The sequence below is a fragment of the Anthonomus grandis genome, chromosome 8 (genome assembly GCF_022605725.1).
Source record: "Anthonomus grandis grandis chromosome 8, icAntGran1.3, whole genome shotgun sequence".
Taxonomy (NCBI): domain Eukaryota; kingdom Metazoa; phylum Arthropoda; class Insecta; order Coleoptera; family Curculionidae; genus Anthonomus; species Anthonomus grandis.
The window spans coordinates 26,750,895-26,764,850 of record NC_065553.1 but is presented as its reverse complement, the minus strand read 5'-3'; the positions used below and the strand labels follow the sequence as shown (position 1 = coordinate 26,764,850).

The window sequence follows — 13,956 nt, the reverse complement described above, 5'->3', positions numbered from 1 at the left end:
ATTGTTATCTTTTAATTTCCTATTTTTAAGTGTAGATCATTAACTATAGTCGTTCGGTGAATGTCAAGCAAGATAATTGCTACGGATTTGGCTGGATTAACTTTAAGCTGCATATTTGTCGATTTTTCGCATAAATACTGAAGGTCACTATTTATTTTTAAATTGGCTTCCTCAGTACCAGGTAAATTAATTGGGTATCATCAGCATACATATGGTGATTACAATATTGAAGACATTTGTAGATGTTACAAGTGTAAATAGAATATAAGAGAACCTATCTGTTAAATATGATTTAATTAGCGTTAATGCCACGTCAGACAACCCAATATACTGCAGTACTGCCAACAATAGTTCGTGGTTTAAAGTGTCAAATGCTTGAGAGTAGTCTAGCATAATTACTTTTTCTAAAATCTTGGATAAGCAAGAAAGGATTGAGATTGATCGAAGGCCAATCATCTTGGCCAATTGCATTTGATTTTAGGTTACAAACTACTTTTAATATATCGCTATTTGACACAGAAAGAAAAAAAAATGAATTTGTAATATTGAGCTTGTTATTAAGATAGGATAATAATGTTCCATTATCTATGATTTGATTATTGGTATTCATCGACGGAAAATAATTATTAAATTTATGAACGTAGGACAGATGTTCTCGATTTTTTTATTATGTTTATTTTTTTAATTTCTTGCCATTTCTGCTTAGTGGTACCTTGCTTATAGACGGTATTCGGATAAGCTTTTTTTTTCAGCTATTATGCCCGATATTGTAAAATTATGAAGTTTTTTTTATAGTAAACCCAGTGATTGGGGTTTTTCGAGGCTCGGAATCTATTAAGCGCTTTATTGCGAAGTTTTATTATAAGTTAAAACTATATAATGGTTTTACATTTTTCTTTTTTGTTTGAATATTACAAAAAATGAGGATATGGTCAGATATCTGTATATCTTCGGTGCCAACATCTCTGACGTTATCCTGATTATAAAATATTAAATCAATGGTAGATGAGCTATAATTATTTATTCTTGTGGGCACTGAGATAAGTTGATTTAAACCAAATACGTCAGTAATATTTTGTTAAGATTCACTTAGTTTGTTGCCCATATTTCCTATGTCAATATTAAAATCTCCAAAGCAAAAGAGTTCACCTTTGCATGAAAATAATTCTGTCAATATTTCCTCATAATAATTTAAAAAATTGTTAATATTGGATGAAGGTGGTCTATACATTATATAGTGTATATATACAGGGTGTTCCGTTGATCATGTTACAAACTTCTAGGGCAGATAGAAAACGTCAAAAGAAAAACAAAAGTTCATATAAACATGGGTCCGAAAAAGCTTCCTCAGGGAGCTAAAGCTCTTTGAAAATAATCTTTAAAAACTAGTTTTTTTTAATAGCTTCGGAACTACTTTAGCTACCGCAACCAATTTTGGGAGGTAAATTATTGTTAGTACGTTTATTCTTTTGAACCTACTAAATAAAAAAAATATTTACCAGGGGCTTCAGAATCGGGGGGGTATTTGGTAAATTTAGGCCCATTTCTTTGAGACTTCAATTTCTGCCCGTTTGGGTATTAGATTATGATGTTCCTATGCTTTTTACATAAAAAAGGTACTCTTAGTAAAAGTCGGTAAATATCACCGTTTTTGTGGAAATTGACTAAAACCAAACTAAGATACAGCACCTGAATTAATTATTTTAATAATAATAATAATGCTAATTTATTGCTACTGTCAGTATTTTTTAAATTTGTCACTGTCAGTATTTTTTACATGATATTAATTCCCTTTTTATTACGGTTAAGTAATGGAAGATTACACTTTTGCTGAATACGCCGATATGCTTTTAATTTATCGGGAAGTTCGATGTAATGGTAGAGCTGCTTCTCGACTATATGAAGAGCGGTTTCCCGAAAGGCGAATCCCAGCTCACACACTTTTTGAAAGGGTCAATCAACGGCTCCGGGAGACTGGCTCCGTTAAAATAAAACGCCAAGATAATGGCGCGCAAAGGAACATCCGAATCCCGGATTTTGAGGAAGAAGTGCTTCAGCGATTTGAAGATAATCCATCAGTAAGTACTCGAGTAGTAGCTGATGCGATGCATGTAAGTCATGTTAGGGTATGGAACGTTGTTAATGAACAGCTTCTTCGGCCCTACCACCTGCAAAAGGTGCAATCATTAGGACCCAATGATTTTTATTGCCCCGCGTGAATTTTTGCCAGTGGTTTCTTGACCGGTGTACGAAAGAACCTTAATTTCCAAAATATGTCCTTTTTACTGACGAGGCTTTATTTACAAAAGAAGGCATTTTTAATTCTAAGAATAATCATGTGTGGAGTGAGGAAAACCCTTATGGTATTCATTTTAGGAGCTATCAACATAAGTTTTCGGTCAATATGTGGGCCGGCATTGTTGGAGAACGCTTAATTGGTCCAATTATGTTGCCTCCTCGTTTAACGGGAAATATTTATTTAAATTTTTTAAGAAATGTACTGCCAGAACTATTAGATGATCTGCCCCTAAATATACGACAGAACTTATGGCTACAACACGATGGAGCGCCAGCTCATTTTTCACTTATTGTCCGCGAGTTTATAAATGAAAATGTTGGAAGGCGCTGGATTGGCCGCGGAGGCCCTGTCACCTGGCCAGCGCGCTCACCAGATTTGAGACCCTTAAATTTTTTTCTTTGGGGGCATATGAAAAGTCTCGTATATGAAACTCAGTCAGAAGAAGACCTGGTGGCCAGAATTTCCGCAGCTGCTGAAGTAATCCAAACCACGCCTGATATTTTTAATCACGTCAACCTTAATCTGGTGCGTAGATACAATAAATGTATCGATCGTGGCGGCCGGCATTTTGAGCAATTAATATTTTAAGTTTATTTTTGTAATACCAATCTTTAATAAAATTTGTTTACGTTTTTAAAATTGTTAATTTGTTGGTTTTTTATTACACTTAAAATCATTTAAACATTTTATGCCTTAAGGTAATTAAACTGACAGTTAATTAATTTGAGTACCAATTTAATAAAGTGGCTATCTTAACTTTTTTTAAACATTTATTTTTTATTTACGCCAGATTTTTTTTTTATTTGTTTATTAATAATAATAGGTAATTCATTTTTGTATCTCATAACTTGCTTTTCGTCAATTTTCACAAAAACGGTGATATTTACCATTTACCGACTTTTACTAAGAGCACCTTTTTTATGTAAAAAGCATAGAAACATCATAATCTAATGCCCAAACGGGCAGAAATTAAAGTCTTAAAGAAATGGGCCTAAATTTACCAAATACCCCCCTGATTCTGAAGCCCCTGGTAAATATTTTTTTTATTTAGTAGGTTCAAAAGAATAAACGTACTAACAATAATTTACCTCCCAAAATTGGTTGCGGTAGCTAAAGTAGTTCCGGAGCTATTAAAAAAAAACTAGTTTTTAAAGGTTATTTTCAAAGAGCTCTAGCTCCCTGAGGAAGCTTTTCCGGACCCATGTTTATATGAACTTTTGTTTTTCTTTTGACGTTTTCTATCTGCCCTAGAAGTTTGTAACATGATCAACGGAACACCCTGTATATATTTCCTAATACAAAGATTTCATTACCCAAGAATAACTTAAGCCAGATGTGCTCAATAAATTCGGTACTTTCTTGTAGTATAACAGAGTATTTGATATTTTTCTGCCTGGTAAACTAATTAGATGATCACTATGTAGCCATGTTTCAGAGCCATGTGACAATATAGTTGTGTGCGAGCATGTAATCTCTGAATATATCAAATTTATTAGATAAGCACGTTATTTATATGTGCCAAGGAAATCATAGTAAGAAGAAAATAAATAGGAGAATCAAAAGGAGCTTTGAAAATAGATATTAAAAGGTTCTCAAAAAACAAAAAAATTCACAGCAAAAATTCTTATAGACACAACCCGTGCATGCATACTGTTGTTTAATTTGTGGCTTTTTCTTAAAAACAAATTTTACTTACATTATAGAAGACATTATTAAAAACTAGAATTATTACTTTAAAAGATATTGGATAAAAATAAGAATAAGAAAATATAAGGATAGATGCCACAGTGATTCACTGTATATCAGAGACTAGCTGAATGCTCGCGGCTGAAAATAAAAGAAAAGTCGAAGAAGGCCTCCAATAATAGTAAATGCAACCCACAAAACACAAAAATAAAATCCGAGGCCTCGCCTCATTGATAGTACATGCAACCCACAATTACCACGCCGTTTTTCTTGAGGTCAAGGGGCGCCATTAATATAATATAATTATTATAAAACCAAGACACAAATAATCTTAAAAATGATTCGTTAGATGCAGAGCGAGCGGTAAGACTGAGTCGAGTCACCTCTCGAGTATCAGTCTCGCATGGACCCGCCTTGTTGTTATGTCTACCAATATACAGGGTGTCAATTTGAAAACTTCCCACCCCTATTATCTCGAAACGGGTTAGGTTTTTATAAAATCGCTAGGACACGTCGATTTTATTATCGAGGGGGGAACAATTTTTATGCAGAAATCACTTCGCCTTTTTTAACCCCCTACCCCCCAGAACCTCCCTCTCAAAAATCTTAAATGGCAATAGGGGTTGAGTGATACCTCATTTGAAAGAACTTTTTATTCTCTACATTTTGGCACCTTATTTTTTAAATTTGAGTGCTGCGTTGCCAAGTTAGGGTTATTTAAACATTGTTAAATTACTTATTATTAAACATTATTCCTGTAAGTGTTTTAAATACGTTGAAGCTATGATTTCTATTGGAACGTGTTTGACCATAAAGCGAACCGGTGCATTTCTCACTGAAAGTGTTTATCAATCCGACAAATTCTTTTGGTCATGAAAGATAAACATTTATTTTTTTTTCTTTTTTGTTTATTTTCGTTTGCAATGGAATTCGTCTCAATACAGTTCGATGATATAATCCGAAATTTAAAATAGTATTTAGTGAACTTTCCTACCAGTCAATGTCACTAGGTATTTAAATCAGTTCAAATTTATTTCGATAATTTGTGTGTTACTGTTAGTTACTATGGTATACACGCTTAGGCAAAGAATTGAAATGATTTTTATTTATGGCGAGCAAGGAAGATGCGCAAGAAGAACGGCAGAAGTTTTTAATAATAGAAATCCTAATTGTAATATAAGTCACAGATACATTTTGGACGTAGTAGCTAAATTTAATGAAACGGGTTCAGTTGGAAACAAAAAAAGGGCAAGTCGGCGTGTTTTAAACGAAGATGCTCAAGTAGAGATTTTGGGAACATTCGTTGCAGAACCCACCAATTCTCTCCGTACAGTAGCACGTCTAACTGGAATGTCACATGAAACTGTACGACGAGCATTACAGTTACATAAATATCATCCGTACAAGATGCAAATTTTACAGGAACTTCATGAGGACGATTTTGATAGGAGAATAGAGTTTTGCGAAATTATGTCCAACTTAATAAACACTCGTGCAATTGTGGTAAGCAACATTTGCTTCAGTGATGAATGTACCTTTTTCCTAAACGGCCATGTCAATAGACAGAATTGTCGATACTGGAGTGAGGACAATCCCCACATTTTCAGAGAGGGTGCTACACAGCGGCCACAAAAAATTAATGTTTGGGCCGGTATTCTTGGAAATGCTGTTATAGGACCGTTGTTTATTGAACAAAACTTAACTGGAGAGCTCTACTTACACCTACTTGAAGATGTAATTGATCCTTTGATAACAACTGAACTGGAAAATCAAGTTGGTAACATTTTGCAAGAAAACGAACTACACTTTCAGCAAGATGGAGCTACGCCGCATTATTTTCGGCCAGTGCGGGAGTGGTTGAATAACAGATTCCCTAACCAATGGATTGGTAGAAGGGGACCGATAGAATGGCCTGCTAGGTCACCAGACTTAACGCCGTTAGATTTTTTTTTATGGGGGCACATAAAATCGGTTGTTTACAAAACTCAGCCTGATGATATCGAAGATTTAAAAAGAAGAATTACAGAGGCAAGTAGGGCTATTCCAGAAGAGGTATTTCAGAATGTTCGGGAAGAATTTGAGAATAGACTTTATTTTTGTTTGGAGAACAATGGAGAACACTTTGAACACCTCTTATAGTAGATGTGTTAATAAAATAAATTTTAGACGTGCTTTTGTAAAGACCATAATTGTAACGGCTATGCAAATGTTTAGTAAAAATAATATTAACCTAAATAACATGTTTCAATGTAATATTAACCTAAATAACATGTTTCAATGCAAATCATAGCTTTAACGTAATTAAAACACTTACAGGAATAATGTTTAATAATAAGTAATTTAACAATGTTTAAATAACCCTAACTTGGCAACGCAGCACTCAAATTTAAAAAATAAGGTGCCAAAATGTAGAGAATAAAAAGTTCTTTCAAATGAGGTATCACTCAACCCCTATTGCCATTTAAGATTTTTGAGAGGGAGGTTCTGGGGGGTAGGGGGTTGAAAGAGGCGAAGTGATTTCTGCATAAAAATTGTTCCCCCTCGATAATAAAATCGACGTGTCCTAGCGATTTTATAAAAACCTAACCCGTTTCGAGATAATAGGGGTGGGAAGTTTTCAAATTGACACCCTGTATAAATAATACAGAGGCACTCTTTCAATCGTATTTATTAATCAGTTTTATGCCTCTATGCGATATTTATCATATCGCTAACACCCCTTATCGGTGGAATTTCAAAAAGTTCGTTCGTATCCGGGGCCTACATTATAAAAAAACATTGTTGCAGTTTTTTTTCTTAAGTTGATGCCTGCAAATCGTTGGTGCGGGCAGTCTCCGTTCAAACTCCGAAGCCACGGCCCCTTAGTTCTCGACGTCACGGGTAACAATTTTCCCATTTTTTACCCCTTATCGGTGGAATTTCGAAAAATCCTTTCTTATCCGGTGCCTACATTATAAAAGGAACATTTCACACATTTGGAAAAATTTCACGTTTCTAGCTATTGTAGTTTGGGCTCTGCGATGATGAGTCAGTCAGTCAGGACAAACTCTTTTATATATATAGATATTCAATTTTTTTCTCGGCATATGAGATATTTTCCAATATGTAACTGGAGGGTAACGTCAAAACTCCAAGCATTAATCTTCGAATCATCAATATTAATAGCAAAAGTTATCTACCATTATCCCTACATCCCAATCCTCCGGTAATTCTAATGGTCTTTCTCTGTAGCCTAAAGACTCTCTCAGAATAACATAAGTGTCTCCATATAAGGCCACCATAGGCCAGTCAGCTGTGAAAAATAGCAAAGTAGGCAGCTCTTAGGACCTAATGAGACACACAAAATGACAAGCCATGCAACATCAAAACGTTTACCTTTAAACCCGCTAACCTGTCAACCTGTGTCTCCCACACCAGCTCTGCATCAATATGAACTCCTAGAAGTTTTCACACATCTTATTTGCTTCATTATCATTATTGAAGTCTCTAACTGTAAAGATCGTGGTGATTGTTTTGATTCCCTTTAACTGAAGCCAATTCATTCGTGTCATCAGTAAACTATGTATTGTATGTAACATTGGGTTCGATATTAGTTAAATCATTGACAAAAATTAAAAATAGAAGAGACTCAAAAGAGACAACTACCTGAGTTCTGCCATTCAAATAGGATGTTATCAGATGAATGCTGCTATTATGAAAATAATATGCCGCTAGTTTTTAATTTAAGATACCATAAGAGACGCAGTCGAAGGCCTTGCTGAGATGACAGAATAAAGAGAAACACCTAATTCTTTTAATAAGGTGATATTCGATAATAGACTTTTCGTCTTTGTAACGACTGCTTTTTTAACCCGCGAGAACAGCAAAATCATTCTGCTTCTTCGGATCTATTGTAAAAACTGATAGATTGAGCTGTATGTGTGGATGTTGTCTCCCTAACAAGTCTCAAATCTAACCCTATTGGTATAAGTACTGCTTTTATGATTATGTCTTGGTCATTTATAGCATCTTGTAAATGGAATATCTTTGCAAGAAGCACAACGATTCCATCTATTACAAACAACTCCTGAATTAATTATTTTCCAATATTTTTAAAGCTTATTGACGGAATTCTCATTTACGAAATTTAAATATAAAATAATATATAAGGTACATGAAAAATAAATAGTGCAAGGAGATTAGGAGAATTGATCATACCATTCGGTAATTTAAATAAAGTACATAAATCTGTATAAGTTCGTCTCTCTATTAATTTAGGGAGTTTTAGTAACACATAGAAGTCATCATAATAAATATTATCTACCGGAATATTCAACTTGTAGGCGAATCGTCTTTGAACCCTTTCTGGAAGATGTGGCACTGATAGAATGATGACCACAGTACATATACATACTCAAATACAGATCTTACAACAGCACAATAGCCATCCCTAATGACATACACATTATTGAAGTATTTGAGGGATCTTAATACAAAACCAAGCAATTTCATAGCTCTGTTGGATATCTGAGCAACATGAGAAGCAAGTGCAAGCTCTTGATCTAAGGTGACGCCAAGATCCTTTATCTCTTGCGATCCTTTGAGAATATTACCAATCTCATTTGGGAATGCCAATCTCATATTGGATTCACACTTATTTATACTAAGCTTTAATTTATTCAATTTGCACCACTGCATGATTGATGTAAGATCCTACTGAAATTTAAAGCAATGACTGCTTTAAAAAAAAAAAAAAATTTATAAAAGATTTTATCTCTGTAAAAATTTTCAAATCATCAGCATGCATTAAAAAATCACAAGTCAAAACACCATACAGACTTTCATTTATGAAACAATTAAACAGAAATGGAGACAAGTGCCCACCTTGGGGAACACCAGAATGAACAGTTATCTCTCTAGATAAGACAGTCTTCAGTTTGACTACTTGGGTTCGTCCTGTAATGTAACTACCCGACCAACGAGTAGAGCGCCACCAACTCCCATTTCTTCAAGTTTGTGAATAAAAATACAATCATTTACCTGGTCGAAATCCTTCGAGAAGTCAGTATATATTGTATCCATTTGATAATGACTCTCCAGGGTTACCAGCACAGTAGATTGAAATTCCAATATGTTAGATCTAGTTGATTTAAACCTAATAAATCCGTGTTGTTGCTGAATCAACATATAATTAAGTTGGGATGTTAGAGCTTTAGTAATAAGAAATTCCAAAATTTTCGGTATAAGAGACATTTTGGATATATCTCTATAATTAACGACATCAAAACGATCACCATTTTTAAATATAGGTGTAATGTAGCTCTGTTTCCAGAGCACAGGGCAAATACCCAAACTCAAAGGTCTACTACTATTTCCAACAGAATTAGAATTATAAGCACAACTATTTTAAAGAAAATTTTCATCATTCTTTACATAAACTGTGGCAAAATGCTCACAAAACAAATTAGCTATTTCAACAATAGATGATGCATCTCTTTTATGATCCAAGTGTATGTTATTTGGTATACCATAACTTTCTTTTTTGGAGTTTACATATTTCCAACATTCCTTTTCATTATTAACATTATCGTCAAGTTTAAGTATATATTCATTATAACAAACCTTATTTGAATATTCTTTGCATTTTACTCTGTTTAAGTTCAGAAAATGTGTTATAATTCACCAGAGAACTGCATTGCTTATATACACACAACCGCAATGTCTAGGGATATTTTGAATAAATTTGTATATATATTTTTTAATATGATCTTTTTTTTTAAATTTATTTGCAAGTTTAAGAGTAGTTTATAAAGTAATAAAAAAACCCAAAAAATTTTAAATAATTTATATTTTTTCTAAAAAAATGCAAAAAAATTAAAGTTGTTGAGAAACTAGGTTTTACAAAAATTTAATTCTTAATTTTAAATTAACAAAAAATAAACAAAAACAATATTCAATAACTTGTATGACCTCCACGACTGTTCACAACTGCTTGACATCGTCTGGGCATGCTTAGAATTAAATGATCAATATCATCTTGGGGTATCTCATTCCAGGCTTCTTGAAGTGTCAGAAACAAAGTTCTTCTATTGTCTCTTGGTCTTTCCATACGAAGAACTCTTCTTTGAAGCATATCCCACATGTGTTCAATGGGGTTTAGGTCCGGGGATTGAGGTGGCCATGGTAAGACATCGATATTATTCATTTCTAGAAACTCTCTAGCAACCCTTGAAGTGTGTGGTCTGGCATTGTCGTGCATGTAAACAAAGGTTTGACCAATTGCTGCTGCATACGGAATAACAACAGGTGCCAGTATCTGATCCACGTATAATCTGCCAGTTAAAAAGTTTTCTAATAAAATGAGGTCTGTTCTTCCTCCAATACTAATGCCTCCCCAAACCATGATGGTTCCGCCACGAAAAGAATGCACTTCCTGGACATTGCACAGGCGGTTTGCGTTTCCAGGTTCTCTCCACATGCGAACTCTTCTTGAGTCGGGGTAAATTCCAAACCGAGACTCATCAGTGAACAGCACATTTGCCCAACTTTCATTTTGCCACAACAAATGTTCTTCCGCCCACAAAAGTCGTACTCCTCGATTACCCCAGGACAACGGTTGCACCCTTAAAGGCCGACGACTACGTAGGTTGTTTTCATGCAAACGTCGGCGTACAGTATCGGCTGAAACCTCAACGTTATGCACTTGCTGTAGCATGATTTGCAATTCTGGTGCTGTTACAGTGGGGCGTCTTCGAGCATTTAAGTGTAAAAAGCGGTCCTGTAGAGGGGTTGTAATACGTAAGCGACCTCTATGCCTTTCCGCCACATCGCCTTCTTCTCGATACCGTGCATATAAGCGTGAAATTACGCTTTGAGTAGTGCCCATGTTCACTGCAACCTGTGCTTGCGTCATACCACCATCTAAAAGGCCCACCGCTCGTATCATTTCTTCTCTCGTTAAATGTCTGCGCTGCATGGTTAGCAAGAACTATACTGAGCTCTATGAACAAACTTTTTTCCAAAAAAACGCAAACACTTTTTTTTGGTAAAAGAATTCAAGACAATAAATAACGATATGTGTATTTGTTTATTTATTTGAGATAAATAAATTAAGTAGAAAAATGTACAGTGTGGTTTAAGCAGTCTAAAATAAGGATAAAGTCTAGATATTTTTATATTTATAGCAAGTAAATAAAATTTTAAATTAAAAAAAAAATTAAGAAAATTCTAAATTATCCCTAGACATTGCGGTTGAATGTATTTTGTGAGCCTTTCTCTTACTTAAAATGAAATCTTTCAACGCTCGGTCATGCCACTTAGGGAATGTTGGTGACTTATATCTAATCTTCGGTACATTACAACCAATCACATAATATAATAAATCATAAAATAATTGCACAGAACACTCAATATTTGTACGACTTAAAACATACTCCCAAATAATACTACTTAACCACATATTATTAACTGTATAATCTACCATCTTAACATTTTAATAATAACAATCGTACTTTGAGAGCTCAATTTCTGAATTACAGTCATAATGAATGGTTTGTGCCGGGTGGTAAGAATCACATGGCAGTATAGGATTGTTAGACAACAATGTTTTTGAATGAAATGCGGTAAACATTAGATCTAAATAACCTCATTTACTATTAGAGATGGAGTCAATCTGTCTCAAGGTATAATATGCCATACACTCCGACACTGCTAGGACATGTGCCGTAATTTTACTCTCCGGCTCTGATCCTAAAGAATCAGTATGCCAAGGCAGGCAAATTGAAGTCACCACAAACAATGACATCATAATTCTCTGGCAATTCGTCTAAAAGCAAAGACAGAACAGAACAAAAACTATCATGCAGCTTAATTCTTGATGATGGAGATATATATACAACACATATGAGCAATTTCTGGATAATACTCTAAGAAGATAGTTGTGCGTTTTCTTTTTTCATTCTTTTTAATGTAAGTTACTTGAAGTTCGTCTTTCTGCGACGACATCTTTTATTGCAATCTCATAATGAGTAGGTATTTGCTGTTTTTTATTCTCACTAATTTCTTTTCTAAATTTACTTACTTCACATTTTAAGTTGACCATGCCATGTGTCTTTCCTAGAAACTTTCTACATTTAGCACATAGTAGTACTATTTTTCATCTAAATTTCCCTTTTTTTATTTAGAAGACATTGGACTAACTTCGTATGTTAACTCGGGGACAGGCGAGACCTTATGTGAACTATGCGGCAATAACTATCCCCATCCTGTGACGTATCACATGCACGAGGAACATCCCGGGTGTGCCAGACACGCTGGGGGTAAGGGATACAACTCGGGGGGCAACTATTGCCTCGGTTGGGCTGGTAATTGTGGGGATGGCGGAGTGCGTAAGTAAACTTTTGTTTTTTTAAATGGCTATATAAAAGTATTTCGGTCATCCTCCACTCAATCTATTTAAAAAACTATTAATCCAACATGTTTCGGATATATATAATATCTCCATCACCAGGGATAACAAATTAAGGGGTCCTGTCAATTCATCTTATAAGTTCTAGTGCCTCAGACAAGGTTAAAATGTTAAAATACTTTTTCAAGGTTGTAGGGCAACATGGGGAAAGACGGGGACGCAAAGCATTTATATCAATAAAAATGTAACATTACAATAAAAAAATAACGTTTATTCTAAAATCTCTTTCATTACCATCCATAACTGTCTTGGCATAAAAACAATTAACTTATCTTACACCAAAAAAACAAAAAAAACACAATTTTCTTTACAAAGGAAAAATCCCATCTTGTTCCGTGCCCGGGGTAAGATGGGACAGCCCTCGGGGTAAGATGGGGGTAACGAGTTTATTTACAAACATCACATATATGGCAGATATCTAAACAGTCATCTTCTTCTACTCCGGCGCAAGAATTGTGGGGCCACTTTTGACATATTTGACAAGCTATCCATCTTTCAGTGGACCCCTCATACCTATCACCACAGTATAAACATTCGGTGTCGTCTTCGGCTGTATTCTCTGAAGCACCATTTGTTCCTTTAGTTTGATTTTTTACCTGTGTTTTCTTTTTAACCACCTTTTGCTTTTTTTTTCCTTCGGAACTGGAAGTTTTTAGATCTTTAAGTTCTCTTTTATACGGCGTTGACGTAAGGATGGCCGTCTTGCCTCGACGGCAATTATTTTTTCTGGCTTTTATTTCTACAGTAGGAACAGGCATTATCTAAGCTGGAGTACAGTTTCCAAAGCTGGTACTTAAGTCACGGCAAACATTTTCTGTAAAATTCGAGCAAACTCTTTTAGGAGGCAACCCACTTGCCTCTGGGGTTTTATGTAACGGACTATGAGATAATGTAGCAAGCTTACTCAAAGGGCAATTATCTTAATCATCTGAGCTTTGGTAGCCGGGAGATGTGAGATGATGATCTGTATGGGCCTGATAGCTAATAGATGGCTGAACATCATCACTAGAACCTATGGTTGAGTGATTACTAGGAATAGCAACCGGAATTATATTCTTAGTTAAGTTTGGCTGATTTTTTTCATGGATGATAGAGGGAAGACCATCTTTATTTGCATTTGCTTGTGATTGAGGAACTTGCTTATCCTCCGTTTGGCTTATATTTGTTGTTTCTGCAGCAAGAAAATTGGCATCTGTAAAGTTCTCAGAGTTGAATGGCCATATGCCGCATTTCCGAAATCCGTTAATCGCTGTAGACATAGTGGCAGCTTGTATAAAAGCTTTACCAAAAATTTCGCTAATTTGGAACATGCTAATAACACCTGGATTAGATGCTGTTGCAGCTTGGTCATAATATACACTCAAAGGCTTCATAAAAGAAACATCCAACGGCTGACGCCGATGAGTGCAGTGAGGTGGGAAGCAGATTATAATCACACCGTTTTCTCTAGCAACGTCTATAAGTTCGATGTTCTTTGTGTGCGTAGAGTGGCCCTCGAGTAAAAGTAGCACCGGGTTGTCTTTAG

General features: G+C 35.0%; 1 protein-coding gene across 4 annotated transcripts in view; it reads left to right on the top strand.

Moving 5' to 3' along the window:
• Positions 1–13,956, top strand: part of LOC126739392 (E3 ubiquitin-protein ligase MYCBP2) — a 714,511-nt gene that overhangs the window by 517,835 nt on the left and 182,720 nt on the right. For 3 of the 4 annotated variants that reach the window (XM_050445056.1, XM_050445053.1, XM_050445057.1), the window contains exon 48: positions 12,148–12,351. In XM_050445056.1, coding sequence (XP_050301013.1) covers positions 12,148–12,351 — 204 coding nt within the window. The remainder of the gene's footprint in view (positions 1–12,147; positions 12,352–13,956) is intronic. The other variant, XM_050445054.1, reaches the window with a different exon arrangement.